At 44.5% G+C, this 13,622-nt stretch overlaps 1 protein-coding gene across 1 annotated transcript in view; it reads left to right on the top strand.

Annotated features, from left to right (window-relative positions):
* Positions 1 to 13,622, top strand: part of slc41a2b (solute carrier family 41 member 2b) — a 49,356-nt gene that overhangs the window by 24,565 nt on the left and 11,169 nt on the right. Inside the window, exons 9-10 of the mRNA XM_069670776.1 lie at positions 2,415 to 2,546; positions 2,894 to 3,042. Of these exons, the coding sequence (XP_069526877.1) occupies positions 2,415 to 2,546; positions 2,894 to 3,042 (281 nt within the window). The remainder of the gene's footprint in view (positions 1 to 2,414; positions 2,547 to 2,893; positions 3,043 to 13,622) is intronic.

The raw sequence follows: 13,622 nt of genomic DNA, 5'->3' as shown, positions 1-13,622 counted from the left end.
GGAGTGCTGGTAATGCTCCAATAAAATGTCACCAGACGGACAAAGAGCCACAGTAGATTGAATTAAGTGGACCTCGCCCTGAGGTGGTGGCAGTGTTAATTTAATACACTCACCACAATAACAAGCCTGGTTGGGGGGAGAAGCCTGAGACACGCTCCTCCTGCTTCTTCTTTATATCGTTGGCAGTACACGACCACTTCAGTGACAGAAAGCCAACCACATAAAGAAGATCTGTTTACCCGCTGCAATGCAAGTACTTGAATTATACATTTTTTATGATTCTGAATAAAAGAAACGTCTCTTTTCCTTTTCTCACGTCGACTCTGAAAAGGTTTTACACACATAAAGGCACACTTAGAAGAGGCTCTCTGTTCCTCTCAGAGCTGCTCTGTGCCGACCTGTCAGAGAGTTTGTTGATGATATCTGTACGTCTGTGAGCTCCCCTGCAGAGCTCAGTCACCAGTCTGTGGCTAGGGAGTTAGTTTGTGTGTTCCTTGCTGAAAGATAGGTGTTATATGTGCATCATGTGAATGTAAAGTGGCCCTGTATTTTGTCAGGACAGATGGTGTCCCACTCATGTTATTTAAAGTCTTATATGGAGGACATGGAACTGCAACCAAATCTAGAGGAAAGTCTAAAAAACAGAGTTTTCTTGTTTCTACCACGGGAACTTTCTCGACCCTCTGTGTGGATTGTTCGTGTTTGTGTTGAGTTGTTTTGGAGCTCTTGCAAAAGCTGCTGTAGCTTCAGTGCAGCTGAACAGTGCCGACTAAAAAACTAATTCTTGGGGCAACAGTGGAGATAATGAAGATGCTTCTTTAAATTTCTCTTGAGCCTGTTTTCAATATGGGATTTTAGAGACCAACACGGTACTGATTGCCACAGCTACCCATATGTTGGACAACGGACATTATTTAAATTCTTTAAAGTCGAGCTGAAACGACATTTCCAGAGTACCTAGCTTCCGTATCGTGACGTATTTCCGAGTGAAACAGGACGTGCAGGCGGGACATATCATCAGAGGGATTTGATTTGATCGTTGAGAAGTGGGCGTAGACAGACGTTCTCCACAGCGCAGTAGCTAGCTAAGCGGCTAAATGTTGCAGATTGATTGGTTGAAATTGTTTGGTGCTGACTTACGTAAGCACGCATGAAATTTAGTTTTACCGGAAGAAAAAATGATCTGATTTTGATATAAGAATACGAAGAAATGGATTCTCTGTATTTTTTTGGCCTATATTGTCAAACAGATGCACAATATTACGGGGATGTGATCTAAAAGGATTAAAATGACATTTTTCATTTCACCTCGACTTTAAGGGGCTGGAATACGTGGATTTTGCACTGATCTTACTTGGATGTGAAAACTTCTACATAAAACTTCTGGTTTCTGTTTGTAGTACTTTTGTAGTCCCAGTAGTATTGACCAATCACGTATCAGAAGGCTTCAGTGTATGTAGGAAAAACTGTCCACTTGGAGAGCCAAAGCAGGCGGAACGTAATCCGCCGTAACGACAACCCGGCTCCCATCAGCTTCTTATTCATCTCTATAAACAGACATCTGCAGCAAGTTCGGCTAACAATCTGCTCTGGATCAAATATTCAACTTGAGACAAATCTGCTTGATGCTGTGTCATTAAAGCCGATCGGTGTTTAGATTTCCTGACTTCCTCGAATGCATCATAAATGATGGCTCCGCCCTCCGTCTCATGTTAAAGTAGTGTTCTTCTCCTCCTGAGGACAGACCTGTCAAAGCTTCATGTTGTTCCTAATCTGCATCATGATGTTGTTCTTTCAGCAAACTGAAGAGCCGTTAATTAAAGTCGATCACAAGAGAATCTGTTTCTGTTTGGGCTTCATCCCGCTGCAGTAAGCCAGAGTGCAGCCTCTGTGTAACTTCCTGTTTACAGTGAGACTGAGACTCAGCACAGACAGATGAACGGGCGCTCCTCCGGGGGATGGGACGAACCGAGAGATGACAGCGTTTATTTAGCAGACGTATCTGGAGGGAGAATTTACCTTTGATCTGAACACACGGTCGCTGCTCGAGCTGCTGACTGGACTGTAAACAATGCAGCGCACGGAGAAGGAAGGCTGGGCTGGAAGTCGTTTATCGCTAAACGCTGGCTACACCAGAATGCACGAAATGTTCACCGTCAGACAATAGCCGATGGGTTCTGAGATTGTCTCAGCTGTAATGCTCTGCTACATGTGCTGCAGACAGTGCTGAGAGTTTTATAAACTGTGAGGAAGGAGAACAGTTGTTTCCTGCATTATTGGTTCTGTAAAAAAAGGTTTAATTTCAGCACGTCGGCAAAAAAATGCAACCATATGGATATATTGTACTTTTGCACATCCATATCTGTGATTTTTTTCCCCCATTTATTAACCATGACTTCTTTTGCCTTCCCTAGGAATCGGGGGTAACCTGGTAGCCATCCAGTCCAGCAGGATCTCAACCCACCTGCATTTCCACTGTGCTCCTGGAGAGGTTCCTGACGAGGTCAAAGGCTGCTACTACCCCTGCCGCACGTTCTTTGGTACAGGTCAGTACAAGCACACTGACTGGATATCAATGAAAATGTGTCAGGATTATAATCAGGCTTTAAATAGTTCACTAAGTTAATTTCACAGGATGAAACGTTGGCTTTAAGCTCTGATCCTGCTGAGCTGCAAAACGACTGCCGCTCTGTCATAGCAGGCAGGTAATTGCCGTCTCCTGCTGTCCCAGGTGTAAATTAATCCTGTGTTAGAGGTCTAGAGTAAAAAGCAGCAGGACTCAGGATCCTGGGGACAGAAGGTGGGCTGATAAGCGCAGAGCAATTTGTCACCAAACTTTTCAATCGTGTAGTTTATGAACAGAAGGTGCTTTTTTCTTTGTGTGTTTCCTCAGGAGCCAATCATCGCTCTGCTCAGGTGCTCTTCCTTTTGGTGATCCCCGGTCACCTGATCTTCCTCTACACCATCCACCTGATGAAGAGCGGACACACCACCCTGACGCCCATCTTTATGTCCGTCTACCTGGCTGCTGCTATGCTGCAGGTGAGCGCATGATCACTTTATTACCAGTGTGCTTTAATGTGTAAAGAGCTTTGTTCTGCTTTATATAGGATCGGTCTGTTGTGTTTATATGTGAGTGTGTTTACATGAAAATGAAAAGCAGGGTTTTCCGTAACTCTATAAGACTCAGGCGCAGCGTCGAACCCTTTTATCAGCTGCTAAGCCGGATGAGCAGAAAAACTAGGCACACTTTTCGCTGCCAATTCCTTCCTTTGGTTTGCTCTGTGTGCAAGTTTCACCATGGACAGAGCTCAGGCTGCTCCTCACACACACGAACGCACACACACACAGCAATAGTGGACCAGGTGGAGAGAAGATACTGTAATGTGTTAGATGTTTTTCCCAACAACCGCACGAGTGCAGCCAGAGAGTAAACCAAATGGACTCGGTTCCAAAGCCGCAGCTCTAGTGTGGGAGCATTTAGAGAGAGGAGAGCCCATTGTCATGCTCAGGCCGGTACATCGACTTTGTGTTAAAAACAATGGCAACGAAAACTGGCACTACAGCTAACCGTAGAGCTTATCTAAAAATATAAGCGTCTAATCCAGGTTTCCAAACTGGGAACAAATACTACAACTAGAATGGGAATGGGGCCTCCCGACGGCATCAATGCTCAAAAACTTTACATGTGGTTTTATTTTATTTATCTTATTTTAGGGGTTGTCACGATACCAGAATTTTAAACTTTGATACGATACCAGTAAAAAAACACAATACTCAATACCTGTTTTGTTACCATGGCAACCAAAAAAAGAACTCACAGGTACCAAAAATCTGATAACCTTCTTGTTTTTTCTTGCACACAGTGCTGGCTCAGAAAAAGCCACTGAACTCAGACCAGCTCATTTAACAGACTGTTATAAAAGGCTCAGTGAGCAGGGCTTTAATGTTTAACATTTTTTTATATATTAGACCTATTTTAAAATATAGCCTACCCTCTCAATTATCAATCATAAACGTATGACAATCTAATCCTGCTGTGTTTGTGACATTTCTGGGTGTCAATAATTGTGCAGTGTTCAGCTCACAGCCGACAGCCCGCTGGTCAGGGCTAAATCAATGTGCTGAGTCCAGGTGACAGTGCTGTCTCTCTGCTCTGCTCTCTGTCTGTCTGCAACAGATGCTATCGTAACTTTAGCGTCCTTATGAGATGGCAGAAAGGACGTCACAAAACGTCTTCATTTGCCGTTCTGTGAATGAGAACAGTCCGCTGTGTCGTTGCTGTGTCAGAGCTGCAGGTGTGACGGAGTGCGGAGCAGACAGACACACACAGTCGACTTCGGCCTGTAAGAACGAAACCCTGTACCTTCCTGCGGAGGCGTACGGAGGTGTTGGCGTGTTAGTTTGTCAGAAAATAACGTTTCATTTCTCTGTTTCACTGCTTTATTTACATTAACGGCGCTCGCTCTCTTCACTTCCGCTCTCTCTCTCGCTCGCTCGCGGCAGCTTTGGGTAGAAAACTGATCGATGATGTGTTTTGTTTTAAGCTTTGGTACCTTTCGTGCTATCGATCGTCAAAATAAGAGCGATTGTATCGCTTTGAAACACGTGGTATTGAAGATGTTGACAACCTTACTTTGAATATATTGAAGATATTTTATGTTTTTCTTCACCTTCTTATCCCAATGACGGGCTGTTCATAATTCAGAATCAAAAGTCCACTGCTTTTTGAAAGGCTGTACTTATGAAGCTTTTATATTCGAGGCATAAAAATGGTGCTCAAAAGACTGAAATATATCTGTACCAGTATGTTATCCAACAAAAGAGGTTTTACTGCTGATAGTGCAGGCTAAATGCTGCTACAGGTGGGCAGGTGGAGGCAGCAGTGTGGCAGCGAGGATGCAGAGCTCATCATTGTAGCGTGCATACTGAATGAGCGGCAAATGTTAATGCGCCTATTAAAGCAGCGAGGGAGTTTAATGGACATTTGTGTATGAAATGTAAAAGGATTTCTGTGCCTGTTTGAACCACTGCTGAGCTCCATTTACACTGTTCTTCTACAAATGTGCCGATTAAGTGGAGGATGCTGTTTATGCATGTTTTTATAAGATCACCTCCATTGCTAATCTGTACATTTTTCTATCTGCGAAAACGTTCCTCACCTCTACTGTTCATTCCCATAATCAGAATAATTTCCCATCAGTGATGATATGGGAGTAAGTTGGGCTCAGTGGACGAGTGTTTCCGCTTGCAGTGAGGCAGAAGCAGGTGTGTGTATCCGGTGAATTCCTCGAGCGTTGCGGTTTCAGGGGATGCCTGAAGGAATCTGAAGTCTTTATGTTTCTGTTTTGGCAGCAGTTAAGATAATTATGAAGCGACGACGAGAATCACGAGTGACTGCTTTTGCTTCACCGTGATGTGCCTCAGCGTCTGGAATTTTAAGCATTCAGTCGGTGTATTCTTGTGTATGCATCGGACGCTTGCTTTGCTCGAAGGCTTTTTAAGGCTCCTCTAAATCTTTAATGCAGACATGGAACATTAGGATGTAATCCTGGCCACTGAGGAGTTGGAGACTCTCCAAATCAATTAAGTCTGTGGCCAGTAGAGCTGCTTTAAGGGCGCTTTAGGCCCAGATAGAACATCAAATGGCACAGACTGGCCCACGGGGTTACGAGGATAGAAAGAGTTTGGATTCAGCCTCGTTCACATCCTAATATTTACAGCCGCGAAAGAAGAAATACTGATCAATTTATGGATTGGATGACCTTAAACACCACTTTGCCTTGTGGTTTTTGAGTGTTGGACGTTGTGGGTGAAGCTAAAAGGCAGACGAGACGCTGCATGGCAGAATAATTCATGAACTTCTTTGTTGTCCTCGTTGATCCGACTCTTGAACGTATCGGGGAAATTGCCTGAGTTCTGCCATGAATGATGTTTTCTGCACGGTGTCGTAGCTGCAAGGTTATAATGGAGCGATTGCTTATTGAAGCATGCAGCAGAACTTAATTTCATCTGCTTTGTCATCAGTGTATTTGCACAGACACAGGCAGAATAGCAGACACTGATTATAAGGCTGAATGCTGCACATAAAATGAAAGTTTCATTCTAACTGATGACATTCAAACTGATGCTGCATTTCTCGTTTGGTTTTCTGATACACTTATGATCCGAGAAAAGTAAACAGTTTCCAGAAGCTGCATGTTTACGTTGAAATACAGGCCAGATATAAATATTCTACCCATATCGGTTACACTTTATCTTGGCCTATATTTAGCTACTTTACCATTTTTATATTCTATAACGACCAAGAGATTTTGGAGATGTAACCTCGTAATTACTGCTTAGTGAAGTAAGATTGTTGTTGTACATGAATTACAGTCTTAATGTGCTTTGCTCAGTTTGGGCCCTGTAAGGTGGTAGTAACAGAAAAGTGAGCAAAACGTTAAAGTGATAATCTCAAAGATCTCAGTTTCGTTCTCTTTGGCGGCCCCTATGGCGATAAACGGTAATTGCGGGAACACACTTCCCAGATATCCATGTGTGACGTCCACGGTCGGCTCCGGTTGTAACTCTTGATTTTCCTGGCTGACGGTCGCTTTCCTTTTCAGACTGTTTGCTTCATCTGAGCGTCGAGTTTGTTTCTGTTTCTTTGGATTTTCACTTCTTGTTGAAGTTGTATCTGTAGTCATCCATCTTTTCTTTGTTTGTTCAGCCATAGTAGATTACTGTTTACTCGCAACACTTGCAGAGAGCGGAAAAGCAGCCACTTAGCTCCGCCTACCCTCTCTGGCAGACCAACCACTGCTGGCTGATGGAAAACGCGTCACTAACTGGGCGCCGCCACAGACAGCCAGTCTGTAATACTGCACATGCAAAGGCTTCCATCAGTCGGCCATAGGCTCTATCACCACTGTGTTACCTCATTCGGCCATAGATAGAGACTTAGATTTATTTCACTTAACTTATCCACAACCATATGCTTGTTGAGTTACGGTCTCCCTCTCTGAGCGTGTTGTCATATTCACAGGTTCAGTTGGGCTCTCTAATTAAAAATAACCCAGCTATAATCACAGTTTTGGTTAAGACCATATTCAGAGCGATGAACATCTAAAATATATAAATCTTAGCAGAAATGAGCTCAACCCAGCGGTAGGCATCACAATGCCGCAGTATTTTAGTCACAGCCTTCGTGTGCACTCATCCAGCAGCTGTGCAGCTGACGGAGAACACAAAGTACATGTCTACAAAGAGACAATATAAATGTGTTGCTTGTTGTGATAAACTCCAACAAGAGAATTGTCCCCCAAACTTGTTGAGTTTCAGCTTGATGTTTTGCTGTCTGGACTGTTCTGGTTTACTGTCGCCACTGTCTCTTTTAGACTCAGCAGGCAGCTTCTTTGAAAAACACTTGTAAAAACAAACTGCACACTATCTGCTCCGGCACCGAACAGCAGAGAGACGCATCTAAGAACTGGTGCTGGTGACCAGAGTGGAGGATTTAGCTGCTAAAGAGCCGTCAGGAGCTGGTGGAGACCAAAACCAGAGCTAAAGAAGAGTCAAACATTATGTCATGTTATCAGGTGCAGATCATAAACCTGTAAAATACACACATATCGGTGTAAAACAATTACTGACAAGGTTTCAGAAAGGTCTTAGACAATCCGTTACCAGGAAGAGGGATGTAGAAAACTCAGTGGTTAAGGAGTGGAGGAATGAGCCCGACTGCACGGCTCTCACTGACGTCTTTATCTCTGGGAAAACAAACGTGTGGGTGTTTGAGGATTATGAGCAGGTATACTTCACCTCCTGTAAGCCTCTCCACCTACACTCCAACCCAGACACTAATGATGGTAATAAATATTCTGCCACTCTCATTATCTCGCCTGACAGTACACTCAGATGAACACACACGCTCCACATTTGGAGGGTTCGGGACAGTCTGCTTCTATTTTAATTTATGAAACCGGATGTCATGAGGTACATTTATTTTAATGTACTCTGTCCTTGTTTGTGATAGATTGATTTGTCTGTGGGAGAAATCAGAGAGGCTCAGTTTAGACACTTCAATGAATCATTAGTTGTGGATGTCAATAGCCTGAGTCAGTGCCCTTGAAAGACCCTGACCTCTGCCGGAAAACGATGGATTGCCCCTCCAGGTGGGGAGTGAGTCTGTGCCTCAAGTGAAGGAGTTTAAGAATCTCGGGGTCTTGCTCATGAGTGAGGGTAAAATGGATCGTGAGATTGACGGACGGGTCGGTGCAGCATCAGCAGTATTGCAGGCGTTGTACCGGAGAGTCGTGGTGAAGAGGCAGCTGATGGCAAAGTTCTGGATTTACCAGTCGATCTACGTTCCAGCCCTCACCTGTGGTCATGAGCTTTAGTGAATGAAAGAATGAGATCGCGGATACGAGCGGCCGAAATGAGTTTCCTCCCCAGGGTGTCTGGGCTCAGCCTCAGAGAGAGGGTAAGGAGCTCAGACATCCGGAGGGAGCTCGGTGTAGAGCCGCTTCTCCTTCGCATTGAAAGGAGCCAGTTGAGGTGGTTCGGGCATCTGATTAGGATGTCTCCTGGGTGCCTCCCTTTGAAGGTATTCTGGGCACATCCAACTTGGAGGAGATCCCGGGGCAGACCCAGAGCTCGCTGGAGGGATTATATATCCCACCTGGCCTGGGAACGCCTCAGAATCCCCAAGGAGGAGCTGGAAAACATGGCTGAGCAGAGGGACGCCTGGGTCACCTTGTTTAGCCCGGGGGTGTCGAAATGACTGATAGGTATAAAAACTTTGGGAATCAGTCCAGTAGACTTCTTCAGCCAGCAGCCGCACAAGTGCTGTAACGGCATAGATCCACACGATCAAAGTACAGCAACTTAAAGTTCTTGTTTATGCCACTAACAGACTCAGAATTGTTTGAGATCTCCAAAAAGAAGAAGGAAAGAATAATCAGCATTACAATGCTCTTGTCAAAGCCACCAGACTCCACTAACAACAACAGTAATTATAACTTTTCTGGTCCACGACTGGCTCAATCAGTTTGCTCTTTTTGTGTCATTATGTGTTATACAAATATCGTGTTGGATCCGACTACACCATTTCAAAAACAAAACACAATAACACAGGTAAACGAACCAGCCGAGGCAGCGGTTGACCTGCAACTTGCGTCTGCTGTGAGGTTGAATAACTGTTTGGTGGCTTTGAAGAGAGCGATGTGACGGCTGTTTCTGGCTGAAAGAAAAAGATCATACCTAACTCAACAGGTCTGTCTCTGTAGGAAACCTTTCTGTGATGTTGCCCAACACTTAGACGTTTTTGTTTTTCCACTGACAGGCTCAGATCGTATTCTATGATGCACTTTGATCGGGTGTATTTGCCCTAAACAACGAAGCCCTCAGAGCCTGTTTCACAGCTGCTGGCTGATGCAATCTAATGGAGCCTTTCCAACATGTATTAGTCAGTTAGACCCCAAAATAAAAGAATTGGCCCCAGGTTTAAAAATACCAGAACTCCCCTTTAATTCCTACATGAGTTACAGTTCAAATATCCAGTCGCCAGAAGCTCTGAATGTTGGCACATATCCATTTCAGATTCAGTACAGCTTTACATTATAGATTTATATTTCCTCTGCCCAACACACGGCTGGACACAGTTTGGCAAAGATGTCGGCAGCATGGTGGACTTTGATAATGTCATTCAGCTGAAGTAAAAAGTACTGTAACAGTCTGTTTCTTTAATAGCAGTGATAAGCAGAAATTGCACATGCTGCGGTTTGATAATGTTCTATTTAAAGTGAAAGCCGTAGAGAATTAGGGGAGAAATTGAAACATTTCTGCAGACTCATTGTGATATCTCTGGAAGCCTCGGGGTGCAGCCGCTGAGGGGAAGAAAAGAAGAAGAATGACTCTGAATTCACCACAGTTCTGAATTTTCTGGCACACAGGGGTTGATGGTTTTACACAAATCCATAGTGAATAAACAACATGGACGAACCAAACAAGAAAGGGAAAATGAAAACACACATTAACAGTACACAACACATTTCTTCACAGTGATGCATTAGCCAGCAGTCAGGCAAAGAATGAGGCAATGCAGAATAACCTCTGGCAGCAAAGTGCAACAAGCCACAGAAGTGTCAAGAAAGAAGCAGCACTCTGACAGCGCAGGCGTCAAGAAACTCTGAAAAGGTTGCACAGAGTTTACAGTGTTGGTCATGCGTTACTATTGTAATGCAGTGTTTGAAACTTAGGCCAAAGGTCAGGGGGGCAAGTAAATGGTTCAACACACACCAGTAACAGAAGCTCTTTAACACAGGGCGGTTCCCAAGCCAAAGCTGATTACTTGAGTCAAAGCAGGGTATCAGATGTTATCAGAGTTATCTCGACAGATCAGGACTTCTGCACATGTAAGCTCTGAGAAAGTGGATTGAGCTCTTATCTGGTCCTCATGTGAGAGTAAGGCACACAAACAGAAATGGACAGGGTTGTTGGTAGAACAGAGGCAAAGTCATCGCCAAATCACCCGCTAGTTTGACTCCGACCCCCGGCCATTTGGTGCATGTCATCCCCGCTCCCTCTTCCCTGTATTTCCCATCTCTTTTCAGCTGTCTATGACAAAGGCCAACAAATGTATCTTAAAGAGAAAAACAAATGGACGTGACTCCTTGGTTTCAAATCTGAAGCCTATGCGGAAGTGCCTTAAACCTGTAGCCTTCTTTTAATGGCCATAACTGCGCTGGTTATAAAAAGTAGGGTTTGCTTAAGGGCATAGCTACCTATGATAGAGGTGCAGCGATGCATTTCAACCCTGTCTTCCAAATATGGTCACCTTTGCTCCAGTATAACAAGCTTGACCGGCAAAATGCCAATCTTGACACTTGTAAATGACAAGAACCAATGGGGGACATGACGATGGCTGCGTCCACTCCCTACATACAGCCTGTGGTTTAGATACGAATACACTTCTTTTTGTCTTTAAAGTTCCATTTTCACTTCATCCAACAGGAATGTTTAAGTTGAATAAGTTAAGTTTAACATAAGCAGTGTGGCCAACTGAGCCAATGGATGACTGTGGCAACATGAGGCCGTTTGCAGGTGTGAAGCATCCGACAGAAGAAGGAACTTTTCAGTAGATATATTTTGTACATGTTTCTTGATCTGACCTTGCCTGTTGCGAGGCGTTGCTCTTCTGAGACATGAAATAAAATGTGAAAGCAGAAACTCCAGCAGGCTCTGGTAAAAAACCCGGCATAATAAATAAATAACCAAAGACAGCATGGCAGGACTTGTGTAGCCTTGTATACCCCCACAGCCTGAATATTGAATTATTTAGCCTATAAGTTTGTAAGTCTCGATGTGAAAGACATGAAAGTGAGAAGATTGAGTTCACTTCATCCACTGACTGAACCTTTAGTTAAGATATTCTTGTCAAACTGTTGCTTCAGTGTTGAAAGAAAATCTTTGTAATTGTTGAGACACAAGCAGATGCTGCTGCTGCTTCATGGAGAAGACCCTCAGAAGAGGGCAAGACTTTTTCTATAGAGGCATGCACATGGTCACCAACAATACCACGGCTGTGGCATTTAAACCCTGTTAGACTGGTGTTGATGGGCCTCCCCAGACCTTTACACCAGCACCACCAGCCTGAATGTTTGACACAAGACAGGATGGACCCATGCTTTCATGCACACCAAACTCTGACCCGACCATCTGTACGTCTCTGCAGAAATCAAGACTGGGCAGACACGGCAACACCTTCATGCATTATGCAGTCCAGTTTTTGTGGGCGTCAGCGATAGAGTCGGTCGTCTCTCAATTGGAAGTGGGCAAGACACTGAACCTTCAAATCGCTCCCAGTGGCATCGCCATCGGGTATGCATGTGCTTAGATACTGACTGGAGATTGGCACTAAGGCCTGTGCCATCAGTGTGCGAACGTTAGAGTGAAGGGGTGAATGTGACGTGTCGTGTAAAAGCTCTTTGAGTGGCTGAAGACTAGAAAAGCGCGATGTAACTACAGTCCATTTACCATTTAGGCTCGTTCCTCCAGTAGCCTTGGTTTCCTGTCTTTCACTGACAGAATCCTGGAGTGGTCTGCTGCTGCTAACACTTCAAGGTTCTTCATGTTGTGGGTTCAGAGACACAAGCAGCCACACGAGGTGCTTTTGCCCACAGAGCTGCAGCTCACCTTGAGAGCACCTTGATGTTCATCATTAGAGACCTGTGAGAGATCTGCGTGCTGGCTCCTGATTTGAAGACGTGCCCTGAAACACACGTTTGTGCTTTGTTTGCCACAACATTTTTGAAAGATAAACCATTCAGGGAAAGAAATTCATAAAAGTCAGTGGCGAGGGATTTCAAAGAAGACCCTTTGTCAGCCGATCTCACATTCATGAGTAAAGGCAGACTCTCATCGAGCTCGGGAGGTTGGACCTTGAGCTTTAACTCACTGAGGATGAGTGAATGAGCAGGTTTTCACCTTTTACAGAAGCCCCCGCGATTAGCGGATGTGAATGGGATGAAGGTTGACATGTGGTGTAAAATGTTTTGAGTGGTTGAAAGACTAGAAAAGCACTTTGTAAGTGCAGCCCATTACATGTAGAGGAAAAGACCACTTTAGGTTAAGTGTGAGGTTGATCAAATGTGCCTTTTTCTTATCAAACAAACTCCTCTCTTTCACCCTGTGAAAAAAGAAGTGCAGCCGCAAAGGAGAATATTTAGATTCAGGTGGTCCAGGACTGACAGCAGATGGGACAGGAGATGGAATCATTACAAGACATGGACTGAGAGGCAGAGGGTTATTTCGAGAGCTGTTGATGACTAACTGAAGGGCCAGACATAGGATGTGTCGGTCCTTCTGCTCGCCTCAAACTGCTCTCTGTGGGAAGCTGGATTGGCATCTCAGTGCAGCGGTATGATGATGTTGACCTGAACTGAATGTGGCAGTGTGATAATGAAGCAATTCTGGACCTTAATGTATCCCAAACTCATTTTGTAAGGCAATTACACAGCAATGAAACACGCAGGCACCAGGAAAGAGAACCCAAATGGCTGAGAGGTCCTCGAAATGTCTCAGAACGTACTGAATCATTTTGGGTGCTCTTGGAGAAAGACCGGACAGGCTCAGGGGGATTGAGTAACAGCACGCTTCGTTAAGCAGGACAGAGGGCACTAAATCCACAGTACACCTGACAATCGACTCTCCCTCTCTCTCTCTTTAATTTGCCTGCTAAGATAGAGACGTTTAAGCTATTACCTTTTCCCATCTCTGTTAAACCTTTCCTCACCTGATTAAACAGAAGAGGCTGAAACCATTACACAACCAATGCCAGCCAATGAGTTCGGAAAGTTCAAGAGCAAAACTTCTCTAATAATCTCAGGGCTGACAGTGGTCATCATGTGGCACCAAAGATGCCACATTACTTCATAACTCGTGGGATCAACCGTCAGCCATCTTACCTGCCTATTATTTACTGTCACCACCTTTACTGTTAGCTACCAGGTAAGGGACTTGTTGACTTCTAGTCGAAGTGATCCCTGATCGTGACCACTTTGTGTCGCCCAGATATGGTGCCAACATCAGCGCACACAAAGCAACTGGTCATGAGTGAGCTGACTGTCCCCTGGGAAGAC

The sequence above is a fragment of the Semicossyphus pulcher genome, unplaced genomic scaffold (assembly GCF_022749685.1).
Source record: "Semicossyphus pulcher isolate SPU_LCO1_2020_fin unplaced genomic scaffold, fSemPul1.0.p SCAF_20, whole genome shotgun sequence".
Taxonomy (NCBI): Eukaryota; Metazoa; Chordata; class Actinopteri; order Labriformes; family Labridae; genus Semicossyphus; species Semicossyphus pulcher.
The sequence above is the reverse complement of the archived record's forward strand: the minus strand, read 5'-3'. Positions and strand labels throughout refer to the sequence as shown.